Raw genomic sequence first — 15,828 nt, 5'->3', positions numbered from 1 at the left:
TTTTTTTTTTTTTTGCAAATTTTTATTCTCTTGAAATCAGTTTGAATGACCGTTTTACCTATGGATAGATTTTGCTGTTCATAGCTGTTGCGGGCTAGAGTATTGTGACGGTAAAGTACAAAAAATATCACGTCTTAGCGCTCCCCGAGTATCCAACACAAACATAGGAAAAAGAAACGTCAGAATTTTTATATGGAAAACCCTGAAGGGAAAAATCATGGAGCCACACCAAGTTGAAATGATTCCACCAGTGTTTGAGTAGATTACAAGTGATTGGTTCATCCTTGAAATCAAGGACGATCATATTATTTAACCTTCGGGTTAAAAACAAGTGTCAAATAGAGATTGAATGGAAATTCGGTGATGTTTGATGGTCGGGCGGAAATCCTACGTCAATTGGTGGCGGGGCAGAAGTCTAGAGTCGGTCCGGTGATGGGAGGAAGTACAATGAAGGGTGTAAGTCCGACGATGGATGAAAGTTTAGCGCCGAGTAAGGCGATGGTCAAAAGTCCAGCGATGGATGAAAGTCCGACGTCGGGCAAAAGTCCGACGAAAGTCCTGGGACGAGCGGTGGTCCGACAGAAGTCCGACAATGGCCAGAAATCCGACGATGGGTGGAAGTACGTCGATGGATGGAAGTTCGGTATCAGCAGAAGTCTGGCGGAAATTCGGCGATAGGTGGTCGTCCGGCGAAACTCCGACAACGGGTAGAAATTCGACAACTGGTAGAATTTCGATGACAGGCGGAAGTTCGACGATGAACGGAAGTCGATTACAACGTCTTAAAAATTGCTTTAGAAAGCAACAAAAAAAAAAACGTCCCAAAAGAAGCCCAAGTCAATTTACACCCATTTGGCATCAATCTAGTCAAAATTCAACTGAGCCAAGCTCTAATTTTCTTCTTGATCACACCGTCCTCAAGATTTATGCTTCATTAAAAATTATGAATTGATCGATCAAAATATCTTTAATGAAAAGAACACTTCTCCAACACCCTAAAGCCCAAAAATTTCAAGTTAAGCATCGTCTTTCTCAAAGTTAAAGGAAAAAAAAAGGCTGGAACTCACGGGCTTCGTCAAACCTGATCCAAAACTAGGCCCATATAATAAGATCCGGCCAACCATCTGAAAAATCTGCAGTACAAAAAATTTTTAATAGAGCGAGAAGCTTTCGATGCATCATTAGCGATTAGCAATCACGGAATCACTTGTCGATGCGTCTGATTATAATATCGAAAACAAATTACAAATATCGTTTAATTGCTTTATTCCTGAAACAGTCCGAAAATTTTAAATGTTTTTCGTTTATTTACAAACTATATTGAATGTAATTCTGAAGGAAAATATATATTACTTGAATCCATTTTAGATAGGTTTAATGTTTTTTTTTTTTTTTAAAAAAAGGTATGAACCAGCTTTATTTTTTAGAGTGAGCACTTCGAAAAGCACAAGCGGATAAGGCCTTTCAATGAGCAATAGTGGTGGAACCGTCGAAACAATAGGCTGCAGGTCGTCCGACGTCTCACAAGTGTGAACAAGATAGGAGAAATAGCGCACAGAAGAAACAAGGAGTGGCTATACTTGTGTGAATAGGATTGAGACTAGGCTTCGTTTGGAATGACTTTCTTCCTGCTTCTTAAAGCGGCTTTTTAGTATAAATATTAATTTTTTTTAACAAGAAGGCCACTTTAAGAAGCAATAAAAAAAGCCGTCCATACGATAAAACTTTTTTAGATAGAACAAAAATAAAAATTCAGCAAGGAGAAATTTCTTAAATTACCTCAAGTAAAACTCAATTTTGTGGATTCCTTCCCTGTTAAAAAGAAAGAAGAAGACAGTTTCTACTAGTAAATCCCTATAAATTATTGAAATTCCATCACTAATGTGTGAATCTTTTCTCAAGTAAATTTCTTATTTTAACGATAAAAAATGCATTACAAATAGTTTTTCAGATACAAGAAAATAAAAATTTATTTTTTTTTTTAGCAAATCTCAATCTTATTATCATCATTTAAAATTTCTGTAATTTATTTTTTGAAATATCTCACTTGTTCTAAACTACGCAGAGTGAATTCGTCATGATTCACGTAAAGTATCGAAACAAAACCGTGATTGAGATTAATGAAAAGAGAGATCGGAAGCTAAGGTAAGTAATAAAGGAGAAGGGATCAGTAAGACTAATCTAAGAGAGCGTTGATTGCATGTGAAACTCATAAATATCAACCGTTGATATCATGCATGGATCGATCGACGGAGCGGTGCAGAGTTGTTTCAATTGATTTTCTCTTTGTCTCCATTCTCCAATTAATGTACACACAGGCTCCTCTCTTCCTTTTCCCACAAATCAAATATCCACCATGCATGCATGAACGTGATCCCATTAGTTAGAAGCTAGAAGCCTAATCTCTCTCTCTCTCTCTCTCTCTCTCTCTCAAATTCTTCTACTCGGTCTTTGAAAGCTAGCTAGCTACTGAAGTCTTATTCTCTGGAGTTCATTCGGATTCTTTATGTTATGAAGGATTTCTCTTCTACTTTCTTATGAAAATGGATGAAAAAGAGGTGGAAGACAACTACTCGGTAATTCTTCATATATTATCAGATAGGGTTTAATTATTTCTTATGTATGTATATACAAAGATGGCTTCTTTCTTCTTCTTCTTATATTTAGTTAAAAATTTTGTACTTATGTATTTCTAAGCATCTCAAAACAGCTATAAAAGATGTTTGCAACGAACAACAATTACAATAATATTGCAACGATTTTAGACCCGCTGAAAAGATTTTTGTGATGTTTATAACCACTGTAATATCTGACACTACAAAAATTGTAGATTTTTGGCAGCATTCATTAGAACAAATTAATTATCTCTATCTAGCAGTATTAGTAAATCAAAATCAGCCTAACTCATTCTATACGCGTAAATCGAAACTTCAATATGTCTCCGTGCTCTCACTCCCGACCTATGGATCTCTTCTCCGTGCTCGACCCGTCTCCTCCCCAACTGTCGACGAGGCCGACGCTCACGCTGACACTCACGCTGACGCCGCTACTTCCATTCTAACAAAAATTTAGCCGTCGTTATATAAGTTGTTCGCACCTTAGTATGTTATCTTCTTTTCCTTCTTGAATCATACCCGAAACCAAGCAAACGCTGGATAAGATTTATATTAGGTTTTTTAAATTTTGTGTGTTGATCTTCTTGCTATTTTTTTTTTTTTTTACTATTTGTTGTCTTAACTGTTAGTTTATAATATCATTCACTAAAGCAATATAGGCTAGCTAATTAAGGATCATCTCACACAAAGTACTTATTAGGGCACATTTGAATTCTGAAAGGCTCAAAGCTGAAAATTTATATTTTTCTTAAAAGAAAAAAAAATCGATTCAATATAGTTAAAAAAAAAATTGGCTATGAGATATGCTAATTAACATGCTCATGCCCCAAACAATAATATGGAAGTTTTTTTCTTACATAAATAAAATTAATGGAAATATAATTATTCTTCTATGATAAATTTTATATCTATAATCAACTAAATGAGCTAGCCATTAGCCTGTTCTAAGCATTAAGATTTTTCTTTATCTTTGTCTCAGCGCTTAAGTTTATGGCAGCAAAGCATTCCTCTTAATGTATTGTATAAAAAAAAATTGTATATATTACGTAGAAATACTTTGTTTCTTAACTATATAATTTACCCGCGCAGGCACATCAGCCGACAGCTTTCGCAGCACTGGACGCCACAGATCAAAACGCCGCCGCGGCCGCCGCCGGCGGAAGCATCGAAATGGTGGACTACATGCTAAACACGTCCCCTGCGCCGCCGCCGCCGCACCTAAGTTTCGCAGAAGTAATGCAATTCGCCGACTTCCGGCCAAAAATCCACGCGCAGCCGCAGACTCAAGTCTCCGGCGACGTCGTGGATGTCGAGAGCTGCTTCTTCAAGTTTCCTTCTTTGCCTTCTCCATCTCCTCTTCCTTATGACGAAATCGACGGCGGCGATGATCAGGATCTGGAAGAAGAGGAGGCTCATCGGTTCTCCGATCTGAATGAGGCGGCGACGGCGACGGCGGTGGCGGCGGGTTCTTCAGTGCAGGAGATTGGAGGAGGTGGTGGAGTGGATCAAGGGAAGAGTGGTAGTAGGAGGAAGAGAGGAAGGTCTATGAAGACTAGTGAGGAAGTGGAGAGTCAGAGGATGACTCATATTGCTGTTGAGAGGAATCGGAGAAGACAGATGAACGAGCATTTACGGGTGCTAAGGGCTCTAATGCCTACTTCTTATGTCCAAAGGGTACGCATTCGATCCTATTGGACTCAAAATTATTTAAAATGCGCAATATTTGTGAGTGAAGCATTACTCACTAATCTTACATGCTTAAGAAGTAAAATTTCAATCAGAGGAGATTAACAATTTTTTTGGAACTAATTAGGATATGATATTTGGCATTATTATTATTACAGGGTTAGCTCCTTTTTATCATGATTATTGCCTCCTGGAAAATTCTCGGTGGTAGAGAGACATGGCATTTAGCATCCTAGTTTTGTACGAAAATCCAGCACATAAGCAGATGAAAGCTAGAGGTGTAGCATTCGTAAGAGGCACTGCAATTTTTTACGTGAAAACTCTTAAAAAGGGGGAAAATCATAGTGCCTGACCCAGTTTGAATAAATCTACTAGTATTGATTGTTGATTACAAATAATATCCCTCCCCGGAAGAGGGTGTTGGCTTAATGTAGCAAATACACATTGTATATAGCTCATTACATGATAGTTGTCCCTGAAAGAGTGTTAACATGTTTGCTTGATCAACAGGAATTTAGTCATGCGACGGTGGTTAGAGGGACCGTAGTTGGCGGGCAACGAAAGGTCGGAGGACAGTAGTTGATAGTCGAAGGTGGTTGAAGGGACCATATATAGTCAATGGGTAATGTTGGTTGAAGGGACCACAGTAGGGAGCAACAATGGTAGGATGAATCGTAGTCAGCATGCGACGGTGATCAAAATGATCGTAGTCGTTGAGCAATGGTGGTTCGAGGTATCATAGTTGGCAAGTGGCGAAGGTCGCAGGGTCGATGGGCGACATTGGTCGAAGGGACCGTAATCAGCAGGTGACAGTGGTTTGAGGGGTCATAGTTGAAGAGAGATGGTAGTCACACGAATTATCGTCAAAGGGCGATGATGATTGAAAGGACAGTAGTCAGTGGGTGACGTGATAAGAAGGATCGTAGTCGGCGAGTGACGGTGGTCGGAGGTCAGGGGGCGGTCCAGAGACTGTCGAGAGAAAGTTCGGCGGCCGTGTGGAAGTCCAACTACGGTCGGTGACCTGACGATGGTCCGATGATGGTTGAGTTGAAGTCCGGCAAAGGTGTTGGAGCTCTTAAAGCCTTAGAGCTCTTTCCAATATCCATCCAAAAGTGTCCCCTCATGTAGAGATTAGGGGGTCTATTCATAGATTTTTATGAGTGGCACACTTCATAAATAAGAGAAAATTCAAGGTAGGTTCGGTGTGCTCCATTGGATGACCCATATTGATTCCTCCGACCATAGATCATTTTTCAAGTGTTTAAGTGCATTACTGATGTCGGAATTCAACAATGTTGGAATCGTTGGATTCGTCTCGTCGAGCCGCTCGATTCGACTATAAGCATGTCATATTTAGATATCATTTGGTCATCCAATTTAGGCTTTGAACCTTTCAAATGTGGGTTGAGTGTCCTATTTTGACCCATTTGGGCTCGGATTGGACCAATTTTGATATCACTGTGTTCGTCTCTTCAAGACATTCAGTTTGACTATATGTTTGATACAATTTGAGTTCATATGATCCCGAATTTAATTTTAAAATTTTTTAATTTGAATATGTCTCGAGATTCATACTTGTTCAAAATAATTTTTGGTGACACATCAATGCTTTTTTTTTCTTAATCTCATCAAAAGCAAAGATTGACTCTGCAGTAGGGAATGTCAATGATTTCGGTAACCTTTTGGTTATGATTTATGATTATCAAATCAAAAGGAGGAGGATGAAAGTTAGAGTATTGCTCTAAATAAATAATTGAGAGCAATTTATTTATTCGGAATGTTGAAAATTATGTCGAGTATATCCGGCTTTATTTTAAGGTTGGAAGACTAATTGCATAAGTAATGTTATATATGAACTCTTCTGCTTATATTTCATGATGATTGAGCACATCACTAGTAATACATTAAAGTTTTGTTTGGGACGGTTTTCTCCTATTTCTTAAAGCAATTTTTTAGTGTAAAATTTTAAATTTTTGTACTAAAAAGCTGCTTCAAGAAGCATTAAAAAATTTAATTTTTTTACTAAAATTTTATTTTAAGAATCAATAAAAAAGTCGTTTCTAAGTTTTAGTATAAAATTTTTAAAAAAATTCTAGAAATCTACTTCTTATGGGACGATTTTTTTTGTTATTTCTTAAAGTAATATTTTAGTTAAAAAATTAAAATTTTTATTAAAAAAAAATTTTTAAAAAGCTTAAGAAAGTCGTCCCAAACGAAACCTAAGTAAAGCTTGCATGAGATCTTACATGCTTCACCTACAAATTAGGGAAGCAAAATAGCAAAATAAATTACATCAGCACTTAAATGTCACGCATATGCCATATGGGATAAGCGTTATTAGGCTTGATCAATAAAATTAAAATGAAATCTTAAAAAAAAATGAATATTTCTATTATATATATAATGAAAAATTTCTATCATTTTCGTTCTTTATAACAAATGCAGGGAGACCAAGCTTCCATTATCGGCGGCGCAATAGAGTTTGTTAGAGAGTTAGAGCAACTCCTACAGTGCTTGGAATCCCAGAAGCGCCGCCGCCTATACGGCAGCGGCGCCGTCGACGCCTCCCTGCCACTTCCCATTCCACAGCCAGCGCCGCCTCTGCCAGCCTTCTTCCCACAGCTCCCTCTCGCCGGCGTCGACACCTCAGACGGCAGCGTGGGGCTCCGGGAGGATATGGCAGAGAACAAATCTCCATTGGCCGACATCGAAGTGCGACTTCTCGGCCTCGACGCCATGATCAAGATTCTCTCACGGCGGAGGCCAGGCCAGCTTCTCAGGACTATTGCTGCATTGGAGGATATGCAGCTTAGCATTCTCCATACCAACATCACAACAATTGAGCAGACTGTTCTATACTCCTTCAATGTTAAGGTAATTTATAACTCTTTACATGTTTATTAAGCGATTTTAATAAAGCCAGATCTGTTTTTCTAGCAATTTTTTTGCTTAAGATTAATTGTTTTCATATAATTAATCAAATAAGAAAGGGTTGGGAAGAGGGGTCAAATCGACTGGATTATTTGTCTAATCTTGTTAAGCTTTTTAATTTTTATTGAGCTTAAACTAAACTCGTTTGAAAAATATTAGGATCGAGCTGGTTTGAAAGCCTCAAATTTGACTCAATAAATAATTAAAAATATTTACTTTTATATTTTGTTATTATATTATGAAATTGATTTTAAAATATATTTTAATTTAAACGAGCGGCTCCACAAACTAATAAGCAGAAGCTCGAGCTCAAGCTAGTAGTTTGATGTGTTTGACTTGTAAGCTTGTTAATGAGTCTAGTTTGAACCGGCTCGACTCAACAAAGCAAAACTCATCATAATATTCAATGTTAAAATGAGGCCACAAGTTATTAATTAGTATTATAAAATATTTACATGAATTTATTGCAAAAAAAAAAAAGTTGAGGATATTTGATCAAATTTTTAGTCATGATAAATTTTAAATTTAATAAATTTGATGATATGTGGTTAATATAAAATTTTATTTAGTATTCATATAATGCACTTATTCCAAAATAAAATAATAATTTAAAAATTCATTATGATCAAATTTATTATTCATTATTTATTTATTTATCATTTTCATTAGATATAATTTTATTTATCAAAACATGTTTATTTACAGATCTTTGAAATAGATAAATGCCTTACATCATACAAAATTTAATATATATGAATTACTATTTTGCTCAAATAAATAATATTTTATAAGATAAAATTTATAACAAATATACAAGATGTTTCACTTAATTATTTATTTGTTGTTTTTTATATAATTAACTGTCACTTTGAAAATTGTTAATATAAATTTAATAGAGGATTATAATAATAGTCTTAATCAAATTCATGTTAGACAGATCACGGCAGAGACGAGTTGCACTGCGCAGGAGATTGCCAACTCAGTTCAGCAAATACTTGGCTTCATTGATGACAGTAGAGAGCACTACTGATATCCCTCCACAGCACAACCTCCTGTTTTCTACTGAATTTCAAGTGCGTGCATATATATTACATGACATAAATGATGGTGGTGATAGGCTTCGTTTGGAATAATTTTTTTACTATTTTCTAAAAATAATTTTTTAGTACAAAAATTTACTGTTCAAATAAAAATCACTCCAAACGAAACTTTAATGATAATAAATACTGCTATTGTCAGAATCAACAGTGTATCTTCATTCAATGTAACTTTGCAGTGCAGAGTGGTGATGGCACTACATATGATTGATACTTCTATCAAATAAAATTGATTACTCGTTCTTTTGTTGTGTTACTTATGCTGCATACACAGTTTTTATTGATCTAAAGAGTGTGTCCAATATCTAAAGAAATAAGAAAAATATGCATGTATATGCAGAGAATCCTCTAACACGGGTGTAGTCAATCTTCCTTCTCAGAAGGGCAAGTAGCAAATTTATAAAAAATTAAAAATATACATCATGGTGTAAAAATAATTTATTTTGCACATAATCTATTTTCACATACTTGTTTGTTAGTATTAGTGTTGACCTCTAACTGCCGACGCCAGATCACCTATGTGAACGCTTGAACGACTAGCCTTAATCGAAAGTTCTCTCTCGTTATCGGGAGGGGTAATTAACTATAGGGGCTTGCGCCTATAGGAAACCAGAACTCAGATCAAAAAGTCCTCACCAAATGAGGGCGAAATCTTTGGGTAGTGTCTTATCTAAAACCTAATCTGCCTTCTGAAAATTCCCCCGGGATCACACATCCCAAAATTGGAATTTTTCGGAGCCCACAATTAGAAAAATTCAACAAAATCAGATGAAAATAGCGGGAGGCCAAGAAGCTTTCCGATTTTTGGTGGGATAAATTGCGTGAAAAAAGAGTTGGCTGGAAGCAAAAATAAAATTCAGGAGGGCATATTACAAATAATTCCTAGTGTACTAAAAGTTTTAATTTTTTTTAGGAGGGGCAAGCACTACACAGTTCCGTCCTTGCTAACACTAGCTTCAGAAAAGTAAAGAAGCATATGCAAGTATTCACATATAGATTAAGGCTAACTGAATACAGACTTTTAAGAGTATTTATCTGTTGCTTCCATATGAATTCGTTTACAGAAGTATACAAACCCTAAACAATCCAGATATACTGCTGCACCCGCAGCAAAAGCATTATATTTGGGTTTCAAAGGATAAAACCTTAAGGCCGATGTGCAGTGTTGGTGACAGTGACGGTAGAGACCTCGGCCTCGACACCGCAGATGTTATGACCCTTGCAGACCTTGTAGTAGCCATTCTCGCCCCAGTTCTCGCCCCAGGAGTTCTTTATGATCCAGTATGGCTTGTTCTTCAAGCGAATCGGAGCATAGCCTGCAGAGCCATAGCCCACCAACAGCACACCATGATCTTGATTCTTACTGCAAATGTAAGGGCAAGACACGCCACTGATGTAGAACTGCATGTATAACGCATTGATAGCCACTGCATGGATGACAATATCATAAATATATTATAGTCCTCTCATTGCAGTGAAAAACATAAGTAGCCCTAATTTTTGTGCATCTCCAACTGAAAATATCAATTTTCACTCCAAAATATCGTGAAACTAAAAAATACAGTGATTCATCTCCAATCGAACTCCATTTTGCATCGCAACGGCAGTTCTCTTCTTTCGCGCGTTTCTTCGACAAGTTCGGTAGAGACATAAAAATGGCGAAGATGAACAATGCAATGCCAATATTGGTGTCGCACTGTTCATCCACGATGAAATGGCGTAAGATTGCCACTTGGTTGGAGCGACGGAAGAACGGCAAACAGTTGTTTGTCGTTCCATTGGAGATGCTCTTAACAAGTTTACATTCAATAAGTTGTTTAAATGTAGCAAGAACTTTTAAGTGTTGGAATAGTAAATCTTGAAGATGTTGAGAAAAGACTGAACAAAAAATTAGATAGAAAAGACTGAATATATAAGTGTAAATATTTTAATAACTTTATAATTGGAATATAAAATGTAAAAACATGAATTATAATAATAACCAATTTAAAAACTCACAAAATGTTTGTCTTCTACATTAATTGTATGAACAATAATGATATTCAAATAATAATTAAAATTTAACAAGACTGCCATAGAATAATAACTCATGCTTCTAATTAATCACTTTACCAATACCAGTGATTATTTTTTTTAGGCTTTGAAAAAGAATATTATTGAAAGTTGTTCTCAGGAAACCGGCCAATTGATGTGCAATAACAAAGTTGATATAGACTAACCTGCAAGAGGACCATGCTTCACAAGGTTTGCAGTAATTTGATCTTCATCAAGCGAGACAACACTGAAGTTAGCAACAGAAGCTGCAATCTTCTCCTCCCTAAACTTGCAGCCACCTTGGTCAGTTCCAGTATATGGGTAGTCTTTCTCTGTCTCGAGCCCACCTGATTTGAGCGCGTACTCAAAAGCAGTTGTCATCAATCCACCGTTGCATCCCGAATCACACGCATCAGGCTCAGATGCATCACACTGTGTTACAATAAGAAAACGAAAAATCTTGATGATGAAATATTGTGATAAAAATAAGTAGCCACTAGGTCTACAATAGAATTATGATATAGTTTAGCAATCTTAAACATTCATTGAGTACATTTTCAAATCCAAGGATCAGACCAAGCCTATATGTGAAATATTTCAAATCCACGGTTATGATAAATCAATCGTTGAACCATGCAAATACTCGATCAAATTAAAACTATAAGAAGAATTGGTGCTATGGCTCTGACTTTTGTTAGAATTCAAATGAATGAGAGCTTTCCCGGGTAGAAATGACAATTGGAAAGAACTCATTGCTTCACAGGAACTGCCACCTTAAGAAAGAATACGATACATGAGACTTCAACCAAATATAGAATAAGGACAAGTCTAATCTATCTAGACTTCTTATTTTCTTCCATGGCTCCAATTTAACCAGAGAAGCAGGCAATAACTGCTATGTTTTTCATTTATGATTCTTTAAACATTTTGAATTATACTAATGTGTTATATAATATCTGAAAACCAAGTAAAAACCCAAAAGGATTTCTTGGAAATATCTAGAAAAAAAAAACACATTTTTTTAATTGGAGACTGAAATTTTACTTTGCTCTATATTAATTTTTTTCATTCCAATCTATTTTCTTGCTTCAAAATTAAAATAAGGATCTATGAGGATGTAAGGAATCAGAGCAAAAGAAAATGGAAGCTAATTGAAATTTTTCAACAAACAGGGACAGATTCACGTTTAAGCCAAAAATTACCTGAATTTCTTTCAGGCAAGCTGTGTTTGACGATAGGCCGAAGTACTGCCCAAAGTGTTCAATGAATGGTCATACCCCTGAGAACTATTCTGTGATTCTAGATTAGAATTTGAATTCCTCTCGAGACGTAAACCTATATGTTCTCACTCATTTGCTTGCCGTATAATGTTGATGGTGAAATCTCTTCATCCGTGATTTCTTTCCCATGTATTTCATTCATAAAAAACGGTGACTTTAGGAGAAAATTTCAAACTCTTCCTACTGTTGTGGATATTACTGATGGACGAAGTTTTTTCGGATTCACAAATGGACAAGGATCCATATGTTCCTTTTTATGAGCCTTCGCAAACAAGTAATGGGTTTGAGGGAGATAAATTTCAAAATTTTCATTCTATATTTGTAGAGACCGCTGTGACTATTAGTGGCATTAATATTCTTATGCGCGAATTGAACATTGAGGTGGGTTACATTAGTCCCAGAAAATCTGATTCTTGGGTTTACATTAGGGTGTGGGTAGAAGATAACAAGAATTTTTCCTTCATTTGAAGAGCAGCAATAAAAATTAAAAATACATCAGGGACTTCAAACATACTAGATATTCCAATAATTAAAAATTGAATTTTTTTTTCTCTTACAACGGAGCAATGACAGTGATTTTTAGCTTTGACTTGAATTGTGGCATTTTGGTATTGGATTGGAATTGTGATATTTTGATGTTGACTTCGAATATTGATATTTCAACATATACTAAATTGCTTATTCACATATGAATCATTTGTATCTAGGTTCTTCTTCGAAGTTTGTTCTTATGTATTTTGGATTCGTGATCAAGACCTAGATCTTATCCTTATAATATTTTCTTTAGCTCCAAATTCCTTTCTAACTTTCACACCACTCTTGTAATATTTTTTCTTTCTGTTAAAAAGAAATAAGGCTAAATGATGAAGATGCTGCTGCCATCTCACCAATCAAAATTATATCATCCGTGACAAATATAAATCAAGCATCTCACTTTGAATGTCTTTTTGTAAGCATCTCCATGCTCAATCTGAGAAAATATAAACTCAACGTTAATCCTTGATGTAATCCAGCTGTAACTGAATATTATTTGGTCATTCTGCAGCTACTTATAAATTCTAATTCAAGACAGCGATTCACCACATATTTTATAACTTGAACATACCTTTGACAAGCATCTTTCTTAATGAACACCAAATCAATTCAGAAGCTTAAGATCAATAAAACTATATTAAAATGTATGTTCCTCTCATGAAAATTGAATAGTTGCTTCCTAGTTTGGGGGTATAATTTTTTTTCATACGAAAGTTAAAAACTATAGACTAGGGTAACTATAAAATTTGAACTTATAATTAAATCTTCAGCTAATCTAACTTGGATTAAGAATTGCTAGTGCCTTGGATTTATTTCTGTGAGTTTAGGTTGAATAAGAGTTTTCTCCAATTCGTACTCAAATTTGAGGTTTTTGGCCTAATCAACCTATTTACTGAAAAATACAATTAAAAATGATGATTTATAGATGTTTCCATGCTTAGGGATGAATTCCCTAACTTCTGATAAATTTAATGAATTTCAAAAAAAATTAAGTATTAAATAATAATAAATTGTTAATGAGTAACTTATTATTAATGTCATTTTTAATTGTAATGGGAGAGTACAGGGGTTTAAAACTCATTTTTTGTCTTAGGTTTTGTTTATAGAGTCTTCAATGTTGTTAGGACCAAGTGAATTGAGTTTAGCGATTATAAGTTTCCTCTACTAATATATGAATATAGTATGCACTCGTTTGATCATCTATTCGAGTTATAAATCTCATGTTGTATGATTACTATGTGTGACATAATGATACAACAACAACAATAACATCAAGCCTTTATCCCACTACGTGGGGTCGGTATGTGTGACATAATGATAAGTTGATTAAATTTTTTGGCTAATTTTGAACGCATATAATTTAACTAACATATGTTAATTTGTATTGAAAATGCTTACCCAAGATTTATCTTCAAACTTATATGATTGATTTATGAACTTATGACATCATAACATATTGCAACCTGAATTTGAAACTCTGTTAAACGTATTAAAATTTTAATATGAGCAAATCACTTATATTTTCTTTCCTTTTTTTATTATCAGAACAGAAATTGGCGTGTGATGTAGAAGAATGGAGATTTGCTTGGAACGTGACCATTTTAGCTTAAATTAGGTGACAGGCCTTCCTAATCTGATCTGTAATGTGAGAGTTGATGAGTTTCATGAGAGTGTTTTAGCCATTATCTGCCTGTTTAGACAAACCATAACTAATGGGTTAACAATTTACATCTAATTCATCTAATATGACAATCTATATCCTCTACATGATAAACTTTGTCAAGAATTTAATTGTAATATGATCCAACATTTGAATCTAACATATTGAATCGATCTAACATGTCATATCTTTCATTTACTTAATCTTCTACTCTTACAATCATTATTGAATGCATGTATTTGTTTTTGTCATCTTATACATATTTGTTCATTTGTGTCTTATTATGAACTTTATATATAAAGGAATGCATAAGTCTATTTGTTTTGACCCATAACTACTATATTATGATTTAGCTGCCTACTCAGTTAGAAACTCGTCTCATTTTATGTATAGCTAGTGATGATTAAGGTTTTTTTTGAGACAACCTTTTTACTGCTTTTTAAAACAGGTACAAAAATTTCTAATTCAAAAAAATTGTGTGCTGAAAAACTATTTTATAAAGCAGCAAAAAAGTTGTCCCAAACTAAGCCTAAGATTATAAATAAACTGTTTAGTGGGGCTTTTTTATGACCTTGTTTTATATAGATGTGTTGGTTTTTAGTTTTCTGAGCCTAATTGGTGGATGTAAACAGTTATAATTTTTGAAAAAATTGTATATACTTGTTTTTGGACTAATATAACATATTAGTATCATGATCGTTCAGTCATTATATATGCTGCCAAAATTTTCAGGAACGGATGGGTGGTACCTGAAAACGCCACAGCACCACAACATCACAAATTAAACAACCTAGGAATAAATCCCGCACTCTCATGGAAGAATAACCAATTAAAAAGAAACGAGAACCACATCGCTGGAATTTTAATAAGCTGAATCCAAATAAGCTTTCTAGTACCTTTAACAAATTCAATAATCAAATAGAAAAATCACGCAAGCGTTAAGAAGGGCAGGAGATTGGATATTGAAGAAAACGAACCATGTGGTCACAGTCGACCATCTGCTGCTCGCTCAGACTCACAAGATTACCAGTGGACAAAAAGTTCGCCCCTTCCATCGCCCCGACAGCACTGAACGACCAGCAAGATCCACAAGATCCCTAAAAATCCATAAATTTCAAAATAAATTAAAGATCGGAGTAAAAGAAAACAGCTGTTCATGATAAGAAAATAACGTCAGGCAAATACCTGATCCTTCACCCCCGTTACGGCACCATGATCCCTCCAGTCAAAATCCGCGGGAAGATCGCTCGTTGGCAGAAGCGGAGCATCATGAATAGACTTCAAAGATCGACGGGTTTTCCGAATCCCAAGATACTGCCGTTGAAACTCCGCCGGCGTTAGGTCAGAGAACTTGGTAACACCATATACAGCAGAGGGGTCGAGCTTCTGGTGCCTCCCAGCCATCTTGAGATTGGATTTGAATACCTCAAAACGGTAGGCATGCTCCTCGGCGTCCGAGTACTTCTTCCCGTGGTTACGGAGGAAGTTTGAGAAGTGAGCCTCAGCGTTCAGAATCAGCTCGTCCTCGGCGTCAACGGCGGTTGTTTCGTCCACAACCTGCCGTATCATCGGATCTTCGTCCACCGCAGCGATTGCCACGGCGAGGAGGGAGAGGAAGAAGAGGCGGAGGAAGAGACGAGCCATTGCCGTCTGAGATTACAAGACTCTGCTTGCCTGCCTTACCTTTGAGGCATTCTGAGTTTTATACTGAAGCTTGATTGCGTGCTCACTTGGTAGTGTATTTTGAACCAGTTAGATGGCGACGCGTGTCCACGTAAGGTTTGCTTGCCATTCTATTTTGAACAACCGGCAGCTTGTACTCCTTCGCGATCGGTAGAGAGTCCTACACGAATTCGAAGCTTTGATTAGGGGCATTGCTTGGCTTGGGATAATTTTTTCCCCATTGTTATTTTTTAAATCTCATTTATAAAATTTTAGCTATTATTTTAATAAATATTTGTACTTGTTGCATTTTGGAGTATTCGCAGCGA

At 35.8% G+C, this 15,828-nt stretch overlaps 2 protein-coding genes across 3 annotated transcripts; one reads left to right on the top strand and one right to left on the bottom strand.

The window, feature by feature from the left end:
• Positions 1 to 2,283: 2,283 nt before the first annotated feature.
• Positions 2,284 to 8,565, top strand: LOC110098508 (transcription factor FAMA). 2 transcript variants are annotated; one of them, XM_028698298.1, is made up of 4 exons: positions 2,284 to 2,576; positions 3,705 to 4,289; positions 6,747 to 7,175; positions 8,166 to 8,565. In XM_028698298.1, exons 1-4 carry the CDS (start codon positions 2,538 to 2,540, stop codon positions 8,238 to 8,240), a joined length of 1,128 nt encoding a protein of 375 aa, XP_028554131.1. In that variant the 5' UTR covers positions 2,284 to 2,537; the 3' UTR covers positions 8,241 to 8,565. The 2 variants fall into 2 exon arrangements, with proteins under 2 accessions (XP_028554131.1, XP_020681021.1); XM_020825362.2 differs by having other exon boundaries at positions 2,287 to 2,576; positions 8,170 to 8,565.
• Positions 8,566 to 9,288: 723 nt separating this feature from the next.
• Positions 9,289 to 15,527, bottom strand: LOC110098505 (cysteine proteinase 1-like). The gene is made up of 5 exons (XM_020825359.2): positions 15,023 to 15,527; positions 14,815 to 14,934; positions 10,549 to 10,795; positions 9,473 to 9,756; positions 9,289 to 9,433 (listed from the first exon to the last, which is right to left on the bottom strand). The coding sequence occupies exons 1-4, from the start codon at positions 15,479 to 15,481 to the stop codon at positions 9,476 to 9,478; spliced, it is 1,107 nt and encodes a 368-aa protein (XP_020681018.1). The 5' UTR covers positions 15,482 to 15,527; the 3' UTR covers positions 9,289 to 9,433; positions 9,473 to 9,475.
• Between the last annotated feature and the right edge of the window lie 301 nt (positions 15,528 to 15,828).

Source organism: Dendrobium catenatum, unplaced genomic scaffold (genome assembly GCF_001605985.2).
Source record: "Dendrobium catenatum unplaced genomic scaffold, ASM160598v2 fragScaff_scaffold_1061, whole genome shotgun sequence".
NCBI classification, from domain to species: domain Eukaryota; kingdom Viridiplantae; phylum Streptophyta; class Magnoliopsida; order Asparagales; family Orchidaceae; genus Dendrobium; species Dendrobium catenatum.
The sequence above is the reverse complement of the archived record's forward strand: the minus strand, read 5'-3'. Positions and strand labels throughout refer to the sequence as shown.

Bases quoted from the DNA above. Each gene is read 5' to 3' on its own strand.
- LOC110098508 (XM_020825362.2), top strand. From the start codon at position 2,538: ATGAAAATGGATGAAAAAGAGGTGGAAGACAACTACTCG. The intron at 2,577-3,704 runs GTAATTCTTCAT...TTACCCGCGCAG, and splicing joins AGGTGGAAGACAACTACTCG to GCACATCAGCCGACAGCTTT. The intron at 4,290-6,746 runs GTACGCATTCGA...TAACAAATGCAG, and splicing joins CTACTTCTTATGTCCAAAGG to GGAGACCAAGCTTCCATTAT.
- LOC110098505 (XM_020825359.2), bottom strand. From the start codon at position 15,481: ATGGCTCGTCTCTTCCTCCGCCTCTTCTTCCTCTCCCTCCTCGCCGTG. The intron at 14,935-15,022 runs GTATTTGCCTGA...ATGGATTTTTAG, and splicing joins TAACGGGGGTGAAGGATCAG to GGATCTTGTGGATCTTGCTG. The intron at 9,757-10,548 runs GTTAGTCTATAT...TCATCCATGCAG, and splicing joins GAAGCATGGTCCTCTTGCAG to TGGCTATCAATGCGTTATAC.